Source organism: Mandrillus leucophaeus, unplaced genomic scaffold, assembly GCF_000951045.1.
Source record: "Mandrillus leucophaeus isolate KB7577 unplaced genomic scaffold, Mleu.le_1.0 Scaffold136, whole genome shotgun sequence".
NCBI classification, from domain to species: Eukaryota; Metazoa; Chordata; class Mammalia; order Primates; family Cercopithecidae; genus Mandrillus; species Mandrillus leucophaeus.
The window spans coordinates 3,023,196-3,036,824 of NW_012101321.1; the positions used below are offsets into that span (position 1 = coordinate 3,023,196).

The window sequence follows — 13,629 nt, forward strand, 5'->3', positions numbered from 1 at the left end:
GGAGAAAAGGCTATTACAGTGAAAAATAATAGTTACATTGCTAGAAGAATAAGTAAAAGCCCATTGAATTATTTAAAGAAAATTAAGGGAAAGAAAACCTCACTTATTCAAAGGAAAAGGGGCATTTTGCACAGTTTATGCTTCAGTAATTCTCTCAGTCAAATACAAATCATAAAAAACAAAAAAAAAATTTCCCCAAATCCAACAACAGGCAGGAAAAATAATTTTAAAAAAAAAGGAAATGACAAATTTGCCTCCTGGATTTTCCATTCTGGAGTTCTGAGAAGATTTTTCTAAAACATTTGAGCAGAATATTCTACATTTCCTGTTAAAAAAACACTATTTTGTAGAAGTCCAATGAAGACCAGTTTAGGAGTTCCATAACTATAAAATGACAACTATCAGATCAAATCCTGCTAATTATAAATTCTAAACTCCTCTGGCAGATTAATAATGTTAGCAGTCAACATGTGTTGAATTCTTATTATATACTAGCACTTCTCTGTTTTCCATGGCTTAATTCAACCAATTTTCACAATAATCTTATGTTCTAGGTGTCGATAATAACCACATTTTAAAGGAAGAAATAGAGGGGTTAAATAAATTTTCCAAGAAGAGGCAGAGCCAGGAATACACTTTATAGAATCTGGCTTTAGAGCAGCAGTGTCCAGCATAAATATACACCATGATCCATATACAAAACTCTAACCAACAACCACATTAAAAAGCAAGATTTTTAAAATTATAACTTAATGTATCTAAATATTTTCAACATGTGATCATATACAAAGATATTAATGAGGTATTTCACATTCTTTTTTTAGTACTAAGTCTTCAAAATCTGGTGTGTATTTTACACTTAGCAGCCTATCTCAATCCAGACTGGCTACACTGAAGTGCGTTACAGCTGCATACGACTGGTAGCTCTGGTGTTGAACGATGCAGGTCTACGGCTTGTTCTCTTGATATGCTACCACAATGGCATCTAAAAAGGTCTTTGTCATCGCTGCTATAGAATATTTATTTTTTCAGACATAGTTAAAGTATCAGTAACTGTAGCAGCATTTCATTGGTTGATCTTTTCCCAACCCCAGATAGAGAGTGGGACAGAAGAAAAAAGTTTATCTTATTGAGGAGAGGATTCTTCACAGCATCTCTGCTCATCATGCATCAGCTTCTATTCCAAATATCTTTCCAAGGATGTTTGTCCAGCCAACACCCCTGGAACACAGAGATGAGTCTCTCTTACAGGCAAATGGCAGATTTGTTTCCTGACCAGGATAATGAAAATAATATTCTCCTCTGAGGCAAAGATTGGGCAGGATTGCTAGCATCTCCTCCTAAGATTGAGAGTTTCCTAAGCTCACAGTTCCCCAGCTATGACATAAACGCACTGTGTGTAAATCATCCAACTGGGCCCCTCTGCCTCACTGCCATGGGACTTGGGAGTTAAGGGGAACCAATGCAAGCGTGAAGCTCATGCTACCTGCTGTGCCACGAGTAACAAATTCCTTTGTCTCTGACTCAGAAATCTTGTGTTCTGCTGGCCTATATGAAGCTGGAAGGCTTTGTTAGCTTGCCAGTAAAGTCCCAGGTCCCTCACAGTTCCTGACACACCTTTTCAGTGTTGTTGGATATTAAAATAGGTATCTCCCAGAGGAAAGAATTTACATTTTCTAGTTAGGAACAAGATCAGATCAATTTCCTGTTTTAGGATTAAAGTTTCTGAAAAATAGCAGGAATAAAATAGCTTGACTGTTTTTCCCACTATTACTGGGGTCTACTCCTGCTGTGAGAGTCAAGTTCCCACTTAAATTCCTTCATCACAGTAAACACCTTACCAAGGTACTCCAGTTTCTTTTACAAAGGAGTTATGCATACTATACCTTTCCACAACATTTGGCTTTGTCTATAATCTTTAGGGCAAACTCCTTTCCAGTGGACCTATGGAATAATCAGAAGAAGACCATTTAAAGACATAAATCAGATACCATCATTCCTGTTTTCTTTCTTCTTTATACTTTAAATTTGTTTTGTTTGTTTTTTGTAGAGACGAGGTCTCATTATGTTGTGTAGGTTGTTCGTGAACTCCTGGGCTCAACTGATCCTCCCGTCTTAGCTTCCCAAAGTGCTGGGAATACAGGCGTGAGTCACCACACCTGGCCCATTCCTGTTTTCTTCTATAGCACAAACCCAGGAAGGAAAAACTTGGCTCTTCCTCTGGGCATTAAAGAAAATATCTAGTGGAGTCAGGGAACAAAGGTACTCCCAAAATTAAAAACAAAAACAAAGCCAAACTATATGTTAATTAAATATTCTTTCATGAATATTAACTATAATATTAAGTAACTCATATTTAAAGTATTTCAATTCTGTTACATAAGGGAGAGGCAAGAAATATTTTTCTATATGTAAATCTCAAAATAGTTCTCTTAGGAGACAGAATAAAGTTTTAAAAAGTGAAATTAATGAAAAATTTTATTATCAATATATTTTTATATTAGTCCATTAATGACACTAGTCTATAATTCAAAAGTGAAAAGTCCCCTGACTTTCATTATTTCTCAGCCAAAACTTCAGCTAGGATCTGATCTGGTACCATGTTAGTCACACCTTTAAATGCTCTTTGCTGGCACTAGAAAGATCATTCACATGGGTAAAAGAATCTTGATGTTATTATTTATTTATTTATTTGAGACAGAGTCTCACTCTGTCAGCCAGGCTGGAGTGCAATGGTGCAATCTCAGCTCACTGCATCCTCCACCTCCCAGGTTCAAGCGATTCTCCCTGCCTCAGCTTCCAGAGTAGCTGGGATTACAGGCACCTGCCACCACCACTGGGCTAATTTTTGTATTTTTAGTAGAGATAGGTTTCGCCATGTTGGCCGGGCTGGTCTTGAACTCCTGACCTCAGGTGATTCGCTCGCCTCGGCCTCCCAAAGTGCTGGGATTACAGGTGTGAGCCACTGGGCCCAGCCACTATTTAATTTTTAATCACTTTTAAAATAATTTAATTTCAACATGCCAAAAATGTCTTTTAGTATAGAAAAACCATTCAATAAAGAACACCACGGTAGTCGTAGAATACACTCATTCTCTCAAGCACAGCTGGATTTGCCAGGTGGTCATAGTACACACTGATGAGGCCTGGCTTGGAAGAGTCACTTGTCCTTAAACTGTTCTCCCTATAACAAAAACTAAATCCTGCCTCAGATTTCTGACCAGTCTTTAAAAGTCATACTTCAGATGTTTTACTTTGTTACTTTGTTACTTAGGTGGCAGTCTGTGTATTAGAGCTGGGTAAAAGGCAGAGAACAAGGCATTACCTTGTGTAGCGATGTAAGGAGCCCTAAAGCTTCACTGGAGATGTAACAAAACGGAAACACTGTAGTTACCAAAACTTTCTGGAAAAGTCTCCAGAAATGATACAAATTATCACTTAGAATGGGAAGGACAGCAGCCTATAAACACCAAGACTCTAATCTGAACCAAGACTCTAATCTGACTCTTTTCTGGTTTGGAAATTGTTTATAAAAAATCTGGAATAGGCAAAACTAGGCTGATTGTGATTTTTTTTTCTTTTTTTTTGAGACAGGGTCTTGGTCTGTTACCCAGACTGAAGTGCAATGGCACGATCTTGGCTCACTGCAACCTCCGCCTCCCAGCTTCAAGTGATTCTTGTGCCTCAGCCTCCCCAAGTAGCTGGGACTTCAGGCATGTGCCACCCAATCTGGGTTTTTCTTGTTTTGTTTTTTGTTTGTTTGTTTGTTTTTTGTAGAGATGGGGTTTCAACATGGTGGCCAGGCTGGTCTTGAACTCCTGGCCTCATGTAATCCACACACCTCAGCCTCCCAAAGTGCTGGGATTACAGGTGTGAGCCAGCCCACCAGGCCTGGCCTGATTGTGATCTTAAACAGAGTCAGAGCTCATATATCCTAAACCACTGGAATATTCCATCAAGTATTAACTGAGAGGGAGGATTACTGTGGGAATAAAGCGATTTAATACAAGTACAGACTGAGAACAACGCTTGACACAGGTAAATACAGGAGATGTTCTTAAAAATGACTTATTCTTGTCATTCCTCTCCGGCTCATGATGACACCCTTATATATATCTCAGCCCAAATGCACATAAAACAGTTTTATACTCTATGTATATACATACTATATTCTTCCTGTAGGCACGCAAAATGGCCGATCCTGGCTGGGCACAGTCACTCACGCCTATAATTCCAGTACTTCCGTAGGCCAAGACAGGAGGATTGTTTGAAGCAAGGAGCCTAGGACCAGCCTGGCAACAAAGCAAGACCCTGTCTCTATTAAAAATTTAAAAATTAGCGGGAGGCGGAGGTGGGAGAATCATGGCACCCTGGAGATTGAGGCTGCAGTGAGCTATGATGGTGCCACAGAACTCTAGCCTGGGTGACAGAGTGAGACCCTGCCTTTTTTTTTTTGGAAAAAAAAAAGGGAAAGAAATGGCTGGTCCCAATGGCAGACTCAGGGAAAAGGAAAGAGAGACTTTCCAGAAGGGCCTTTTTAAAATTAAGAATAAACTCCAAGGAAAACTGTATCTGCAGATGAACAAAGAATTACCCTCACTGTCCACTCACCTGTCTATACACTCTTTGACTACTGCAAAATTGCCATCACCAATGACCTTTCCAATTTTGTATTTCTCAAGGAGAGTTGATGACTCAGAGCATCTATTTCCATTCACACCTGCAAAAAGGATAAATGCAAATTCTAAAGAAAACATCAGCATTTTATACTGATTGCTACATATTTGTAAAATAGTAAACTGTGATGCATTTATTTCTAAATCTATGGTGAAACTAAATAAAATATCTGGGCACATTTCCTAAACAGAACACCCGAATCATCAATTTCCTTTTGACTTTGTTGGTTGAAATCAGAAACCTACAATCAATAAACCTAACAAATCCCTGAAACATCAGGTGAAATAAGTGCTGAGCCTTAGGTAAAAAGGGTATTTCACTAAAACTTATCCAACCTTTTTTGTCGATGTTCAAGAAAGGGGCAGGGGACACAAGATGACAGAAAAAGAAAAAAATAACAAAGAAAGGAGAAGAGGATGGTGGTGGGAATTTAATCTTCAAAATGTTCAAGATTTCTCTTCAAGATTTTCTAGTAGAGAAAACTCTTAAGAGCCCAGATAAGATAGAGGTCTTGTTAAGGCTAATTCCTGGCTCAAAGCTTTCTCAAAAAGGTATGTCAGGGGGAGGGTTAAGATCGGCCCACTTCCCACTACATGTCCCAGTGTCCAGCACACAGAAGACACCAAATCAAGAAAACACAGTTTTGTTATCTAATTGAGAGAAAGGAAATATATTTAGAAGTTGTGAGCAGATCACCACAAAAATAAAAGAAGCCCAAGTCTAAAATTTGAAGCTTCAATAGCCTAGTCAACGACAATGAGATTTTTCTTTATCTTGAAGTGACCCCCATCCCCACCTCTTACTAAGGCCAAAGGGGCTGATAGGTGATGTGATCACGTCCCTCTTTAGGAAGACTGTAATTCAGCACAAGTGAGTTTTAGGTGAGCACCAAGTTCACGTGCATAATATCCTTTACCAAAGTAATGATCAGATTGAGAACTACCTTCAGGGCTCATGCAACGGTCAAGTTCAGGTCCACCGTTTACATTGGAAGAAGATCTGCCATGAGCAGAAGCCTGCTGAAAGAGGAGAATGACCATTATTTATCAGGATAATTCACAAATCTTTAGCTAACTAATCTGTTGACACAAAAAATGCTTACAGAATGTAAAAACATGTCACAGAAACCGAGGAGGCGCTCCCTTTCTTCTCATCTCACCTCTCTCCTTACGTACATCACACTAATGCATTTCTTCCTTAGATAGTTCATTCAGATTAGACACAAGAAAAATCATCATTGTTGCCTTTTTTTGAAATTATGTTATTTTTTACTTCCATAAAAGGAATTAAAAGACTCTATGGCATCACAGCTGGACAAGATAGTTATTAGTGGCACAATAAGGCTTAGAACTATAGAGAATTCTAATGGTTCCAGGTTAAACACGTGACTCCTAGGAGTTTAATCATTTTATTTCCTCATGATAAATAATAACTGATGGACAACTGCAATTTTTCAAAATTTAACTTTTTTGTTGTTAATTTTTAGCTGCTAAAATTGGAGGCAACTCCAAATCGACAGCACTCTGTGGCAGAATGTTTAAAAAGCTAAGTGTTTAAAAACAATGTCCAGAGAAGGGATGTAAAAGGAAAGCCTAAAAGAAAATCACACCATTCTCTGTTCCATTCCCCACCCACTGCCGCCACCCTGGTCCAAGTCCTTCTCCAGCTACACTTGGCGTTGCATCAAAGGCCTCTTTAGTTACTCTCCGTCTCTCCCATTCCACATAGTATTGCCAGAGAAATTTTTCCTGAGAACAGTTGAGATATCACCTCTAGGATTAAAAAACCCCAGTGTGTCTTTGTTACCAACATAATAAGTAACTCCAAAATCTTCAGCATGGCATTCAGGCCATGATCTGTCCCCTGCCTACTTGTCTAATGTGTTTCCCACCACTCGTTCTGATGCGTTTCATACTTACAATAATTCAATTTGCTTTTATCTTTCCAAAGTTACTTAAACTTTCAAGTCTTAATTTTCTCCTCTGAAAATGGAGATAGTAGCAGTGTCCAACTCAAAGATTTGCTAGAAAATAAAAATTAGCTTATCCCTGTAAAATCACTTTGTGTCTGACATGTAACACTAACTCAATGCTAGTTTATCAGTGTCTTTTTTAAAATCATCTAGCAGAGAACCGTGAAATGAGTGATTAAGAACGTGGGCTTGGTGCGGTGGTGCACACCTATAATCCCAGCACCTTGGGACGCCTTGATGGGTGAACCACCTGAGGTCAGGAGTTTGAGACCAGCCTGACCAACATGGTGAAACCCCGTCTCTACTGAAAATACAAAATCAGTCAGGTGTGGTGACGCATGCCTGTAATCCCAGCTACCTGGGAGGCTGAGGCATGAGAATAGCTTGAACCGGGAGGTGGAGGTTGCAGTGAGCTAAGATCGTACCACTGAACTCCAGTATAGGCAACAAGAGTGAAACTCCTTCTCAAAAAAAGAAAAAAAAGAATGTTTGTGAACTGTTGAATGTAAACGGCCATAAGAGACCTTTTGCTAAATAAAAGACAGGGTCTCACTCTGTTGCCCAGGCTGGAGTGTAGTGATGCAATCTTGGCTCACTGCAGCCTCCACCTTCCAGGCTCAAGGGATCCTCCCACCTCAGTCTCCCAAGTAGCTAGGACTACAGGTACACACCACCACACCCAGCTAATTTTTGTATTTTTTGTAGAGACAGGGTCTCATTATGTTTCCCAGGCTGGTCTCAAACTCCTGGGATCAAGCCATCTGCCCGCGTCAGCCTCCCAAAGTGCTGGAATTATAGGCGTGAGCCACCATTTGGCCTGGCCAGCTAAATTCTTAATGGGAATAAAGATAAGAACATGATTTTTCTGGAAAGTCATATCTCAGAAGATAAAAAGATCTCTGCTGATCACGGCCTGCCCCAGAATAAAGTAACGGGGGAGGTGGAAAGTCAATGCTCAGGAAGCATGGTGGACAGTGACCAGTGGACCCACATGTCTAATCTCACAGCCCAGGGAAACACAGCCCCACATGGTCAGGCCACAGGCAGCTGGGTCAGGCAAGGTCACTGGGCAGGAGAACCACCTCCTCTCCCAGTACTCAGGCCTCAGGACTTTGAGCAGAGTGCAGGTCCCCACACCAACTGCTGAGGTCCTAAGACCTGTACCTGGGTCCCTGCTCTCCCCGAAGCCTGCTCGTTCAGATATCCTGGAAGCAGGTAATGGTCCTGCAACAAGTCCTGTTCTTGAGCTAATCTGGGTAAGCACTGGGTTACCGCAACCTGATGTGTTGTCTGAGTCAAGGACACTCATCACATTGGGAGGGGCTGAAACACAGGCATTTCTACTTCAATGTACATTTTCACGTGGATCAGTAACTAATCGAAGTGTTTATCACTTGAGTTCCTGTGGACCATTGTAATGTTCCCAATGTTTATTTTGATTAAACCTTCACTCCCACCCTACCCAGATCCCCTGTACAGCTCAGCATTTACAAATCTGGCATGTGTTGGGATTTGTGGGTGACATTGAGCAGGGAAAGAGACCAGGAAACAGGACAACTGATGGAAGGCTGGTCTCCAGTGACTAAAAGACAGTGGCACCTGGGCTGAAGCCTTGAGCCTCAGAAGGAAAAAGGGGGCCTTGTGGCAGGGGGAGAGGGGGCGGGGGGAGGGAGGGAAAAGGAGAGAGAGAGAGAGAGAAAGAGAGAGACAGAGAGAGAGAGAGAGAGAGCATGAGAACGAGAGAGCACAAGAGCGAGCATGGCATGGGGCCAAGCAAAGGGCCACTTTCAAGTGTACCTAACAAAGTCTCCACTAAATACCGGGAAATGCAGCTTCTTAGCAAACAGTAAGGCCAAGGACATTTTTCAAAGCTGTCAAATTAGTATTTTTTTAAAAAGTGTTAAGCCTCAAGCATTAAAACAAATAAACAATTATGTAGCGTTAACAGGGATGGCTTATCCAATTACTTAACCAAATATGCTCATTTATTTGAAAATATGCCTTTCCTAAAGAGAAGAAAAAAACATGAAAAAATAAAAGGGATAATTTTATTATAGTGCAGCTGAACAGAGAAACATAATTAGACACAGAGACAATTTTCTTTCTCCCTCTTCACTCCTCTGTAAAATCTACAGCAATGACTTGTGCTGTTTTAAGGGATAAGAAGATTAAGACACATCGTTATTACTGCTCAGATGTTTACAATCTAATGAGGAGGGACAGGTGCACCTAAACTTAAAACCGTCAGTGAAACCTCTGCATTTCAGGACAGGTGCTGATGGTTACAAATGACTCTGAAGAGCCGTGAGAGGGAGCCATTTTGCTACAGCACAAATCTGAGCTTGCGTTTGAATTGCTCAGCTAGGAATTCAGTTCATCGGACCTCCCACTAATGAAGCCTGGCTTTCCAGAGGTAGAAGAAAAGCTGGGTATTCAGCAAGATCTCTGAACAGATCGCTGGCAAATGTGAAGCATCTATTGTTAAATATAAGGCAAAGCATTCCCAGTGCCCTGAGAAACATGCAGACAAAGAGCAATGAAAACACAAGAAATAAAGCTATGACTTCGCACAATTCTCATCATTTCCTTTGCAAAATTTGTATATTCCCTTGTCTCTTGTAAATGAACTACTCTCTTAATGAAGCAAGAATTAAATTAGTACCAGCAAGATCAAATACGGCATTTAAGATTAAACCTGTCCCATTTCTATTGTCAAACAATTTCTATTAAAATCTCTTAAAATGCTAATGAGCATTCCTGCTTCCATCAGCAACTATGATGCTGAGACAGCACAAAGAAAAGTGCCTAGATGCTGTATGCTAGCAAGGTCCTTCTCCATAAAGCATAATGGATGGCAGTATTTACAGTTTTTCAGGACACCATTCATAATTACCAGTTGGTTCAGAGACAGCATTGTGTTTGACAGTGGCAAGGGGGCGGGGGATATATTTCCTAGTGAGGTCCTGATTCTGATCGGCCAAGGAGGGAGGCTGACAGGAGAGAACCTTGAAGGTATTGCTGAGTGTCTTCTCTGGGATCTGGTGCCCCTGCACCACCTTGCTACTTCTCTGGCAGCAGTGGCTCCATTTTTATTAATAAGCAAGGAAGGGAAATGTGCAAGAATCCTCTTCTGCTAAAAACTTTTTTTTTTTTTTTTGAGACGGAGTCTCACTTTGTCACCCAGGCTGGAGTGTAGGAGCATGATCTCGGCTTATTGCAACCTCTGCCTCCTGGGTTCAAGCGATTCTCCTGCCTCAGTCTCCCAAGTAGCTGAGATTACAGGCACCCGCCACCATGCCCGGCTGATTTTTTTATATTTTTGGTAGAGACAGGGTTTCACCATTTTAGCCAGGCTGGTCTCGATCTCCTGACCTCAAGTGATCCACCTGCCTTGGACTCCCAAAGTGCTGGGATTACAGGTGTGAGCCGCCATGCCCGGCTGCTGAGAACTCTTTTAAAAAGACTTGAAAACAGAGCAGAAGACGCTTTACAGTGCTCTCAACTGCTAGCATCATTTAAAGGCATTCATGGCTGATTGCGGACATCTGATGAAGAGCAACACTCCACTTTTCTACGTTTTTAGCCAGGGAGTTATGTCAGAGGGTCCTATGTTAAACTTCTTTGATAAGCAGATTACCACAAGTTCTACAAATCTGAAGTTTAAGGAGAAATGTTAAGTACTACACTAAACTGTTTTCTGTTCTGAAATAGACAAGTCTCGAAAAAAAAGTAGCAAGAGTGATTCCTTACTGCATTATCGCATATGACTGTTGACTTGAGTATAATGCTAGCTATCCTTGTGCTATATTGGTTTTCCTCCATGTTCCTGGCTCATAACTCCCACAGCCCTTGTTATAATGTTGGGATGCTTTAGGCCTCAGAAAACAATCTCTCTGACCTTCTCCTGCCCTCCTTTCACCTGCCTAAGGCAGGACTCAAATCTGACTGCAGTCATAAGACTCTCATTCCAGAGGAGGTCCTGCCCCGTACCCTGAAGCGAGGAATGCTCTACAAAGAGGCTAAGAAAAATCAGAACAAACCGACTTTGCTGGGATCAGGTCATATCCCTTTTTGTCCAGTCGTATTTCTACAGGGTTGTCAATCATGCCTATGTAATGAAGCCTCCATAAAAATCCAAAAGGACAGGGTTGGGAACGCTTCTGGATAGCTGCATATGTGGAGGTTTCTGGAGGATGGCATGCCCAGGGAGACCATGGAAGCTGTGCACGCCTTCCCCCATACCTTGCCCTACGCATCTCTTCATCTGTATCCTTTGTAACATAATACCCTTAATAATAAATTGGTAAACACTTCCCTGAGTACAGTGAAGTGTTCAGTGAAATGCAAATCAATCGAACCCAAAGAGGGGTCATGGGAACTCCAACTTGAAGCTGGTCATTCACAAGTTCCAGAGGCCCAGACTTGCCACTGGTGTCTGAAGGAGGGGGTAGTTTTGGGGACTGGGCCCTCAACCCATGGGATCTGATGCTATCTCCAGGCAGACGTTGTCAGAATTGAATTGGGAGGACACCCACCTGGTACCTGCTGTAGAACGGATTACTCAGTGGTGGAATGAAACTCATCCCGCACATTTGGTCACAAAAGTCTTCTTCTGTGCTTATTGTTTTTTTGGTGTGAGAGCAGAGCAAAAACATGGTTTGAGAAAGTTTTTCCCTAACATATATATATATTTTTAAATAAAAGGACAAATGAACAGAATCTAGGAAATATTTGTCTGTAGTGAGTTTCTTGAGTGTGTTTTGGAAAATGGCATCACAATTCAAGTGGTAAATGGTCTACTATAAGGGTCAAGTCAGAAACATTTTCTTCCGTTTTTTTTTTTTTTTTTTTTTTTGAGACACTCTGTCACCCAGGGTGGAGTGCAGTGGCGCAATCTCGGCTCACTGCAACCTCTGCCTCCCAGGTGTAAGTGATTCTCCTGCCTTGGCCTCCCAAGTAGCTGGGATTACAGGTGTGTGCCACCATGCCTGGCTAATTTTTGTATTTTTAGTAGAGATGGGGTTTCATCATGTTGGCCAGGCTGGTCTTGAACTCTTGACCTCAAGCGATCCACCCGCCTCGACCTTCCAAAGTGCTGAGTTTACAGGTGTGAGCCATCGCGCCCGGCAGGTCAGAAACATTTTCTATGAAGGACCAGAAAGTAACATTTTAGGCTTTGTGGGTCACAGGTTCTCTGTGGCAACTCTTTGACTCTGCTGCTGGAGTATGAAAGCGGTCATATGTGAACAGATGAGCATGGATATGCTCCAATAACATTTATTCAGAAGAACAGGTGATTGGCTGAATTTGGGCAGCAGGCAAACTCCTGGTCAGCAAGAACTTTCTTAGGAAAGCTTTTCCTCCAAGATAATTCTTATACTTTTAAACTCTAGAACAGAACAACCTTCAGGGTATAGTTGTTGCTATAAAGCAGCCATTCTCTTTCCTCACATCTTAGAATCACATAGGAAGATTTGAAAAATTCTATTGTCAATCTGAATCCCAAATTAATTAAAGAATCCCAGGTACCAGGATTTTTTAAAAGCTCTGCAGATGATCCAACATGTAGCCAAGGTTGAGAACATCAGTGGAGGAAGTTTCTGGCAGTAATTTTAATTAACTGTTCGGCTATCATAATCTCTGTAAGTTCACTCTGTCACTCTAACCACTGCAAGTCATCTAGAGCCAAACAACCTTGCCTTTGTAAGAAAAGGAAACAGGACACCCATATGGTTTATTGAATCCTACTTTGTACCAAGTCATGAAGTGAGTATTTTGCATTGAATGAGTTAGGCATGATCATCATCTCCATTGACCTGTGAAGAAATCAGAGCTCAGAGAGGGTATGTAACTAGCCCATCACCACAGCAAACGTGGAACCAGAATCCAAACCCAGGCCTGACTCCAGAGCCCAAGCTTCTTGGCAATTCTCACACTGTCCTATCCTCTAAGATTATGAGAAAAGTCCCGCAAGCCTATTAAACCAACTAAAGGAAGTCACCCAATTCTAGACTTGCTGATCAAAATATACACTATGGTATATTTAGAACATGTTTTACGATTATATAATTATAGTAACATTCCTGTAATTCAGTCACATGATATACAAATTGATAAATTCACAGCCTTTCCTCATAGAATTTAAGGTAAATTTTTTCTTTAAAAAATAATTCTGAAGTATACTGAATTAAAAAAATACACTAGATAGTACCTGTAAATAGATTTGCATCATTGGCATTTTTGTGGGTTTTTTAAACATTAGGAACATAGTTTCCATTAACGAGAATGAAATCCAGTGTAAAGTATTATAAATGCTGAATTAGGAATGTATTCAAGAACAGAAACCTTTATTATTTTCATATTGGATTTCTGATAATTTGAAATACTTCAGTATGAGTAATGAGATATGAAAACAATCGGAATTAGCACCCAGAGGCTGGTAACACAGCCTGCATGGTTAGACTTGGTTTTGTTTGGCAAAAACAGTGGCACTTGAGACTTGTGGTTGGTTAACAATGGTAAACAGAATCCACTGTCTGTACATGAATATGGTTTAATACAACAGACAGCTCTACAGTCTATCAAAGGGGCAGCATGGAACGCAACTCCTGCTGTCCTGTTCTTCCAAAGACAGACACCACCACAGCTGACTACATGGCCTGTCAAAACCAGCAGAGAATCTCATCGCACCCCTCTGAGTAAGCCTTTCGAGTAAGGTGTTGGCTTACCGGATTCTTACTGGATTGTGACCAACAGACAGGTGGTGTGACTATGCCTACTTGCTAAAAATACCTGCATGCTTTCACTGTGAGGTTTCACTGATTTCTAGGATGCCAGAGTGATGAGAGAGGTGCCTGCCTCTTCAGTTATAACTATGGAGGCTACTACAAGCAGCCACGATGACAATCTCTAAGTCTCTTTTTTTTTTTGAGACGGAGTCTCGCTCTGTCACCCAGGCTGGAGTGCAGTGGCCGGATCTC

At 41.1% G+C, this 13,629-nt stretch overlaps 1 protein-coding gene across 1 annotated transcript in view; it reads right to left on the reverse strand.

Annotated features, from left to right (window-relative positions):
- DCLK2 (doublecortin-like kinase 2) overlaps window positions 1–13,629 on the reverse strand; it is a 182,563-nt gene that overhangs the window by 29,928 nt on the left and 139,006 nt on the right. The window contains exons 7-9 of the mRNA XM_011973258.1: window positions 5,621–5,696; window positions 4,612–4,720; window positions 1,887–1,944 (exon numbers count right to left, since the gene is read on the reverse strand). Coding sequence (XP_011828648.1) covers window positions 1,887–1,944; window positions 4,612–4,720; window positions 5,621–5,696 — 243 coding nt within the window. The remainder of the gene's footprint in view (window positions 1–1,886; window positions 1,945–4,611; window positions 4,721–5,620; window positions 5,697–13,629) is intronic.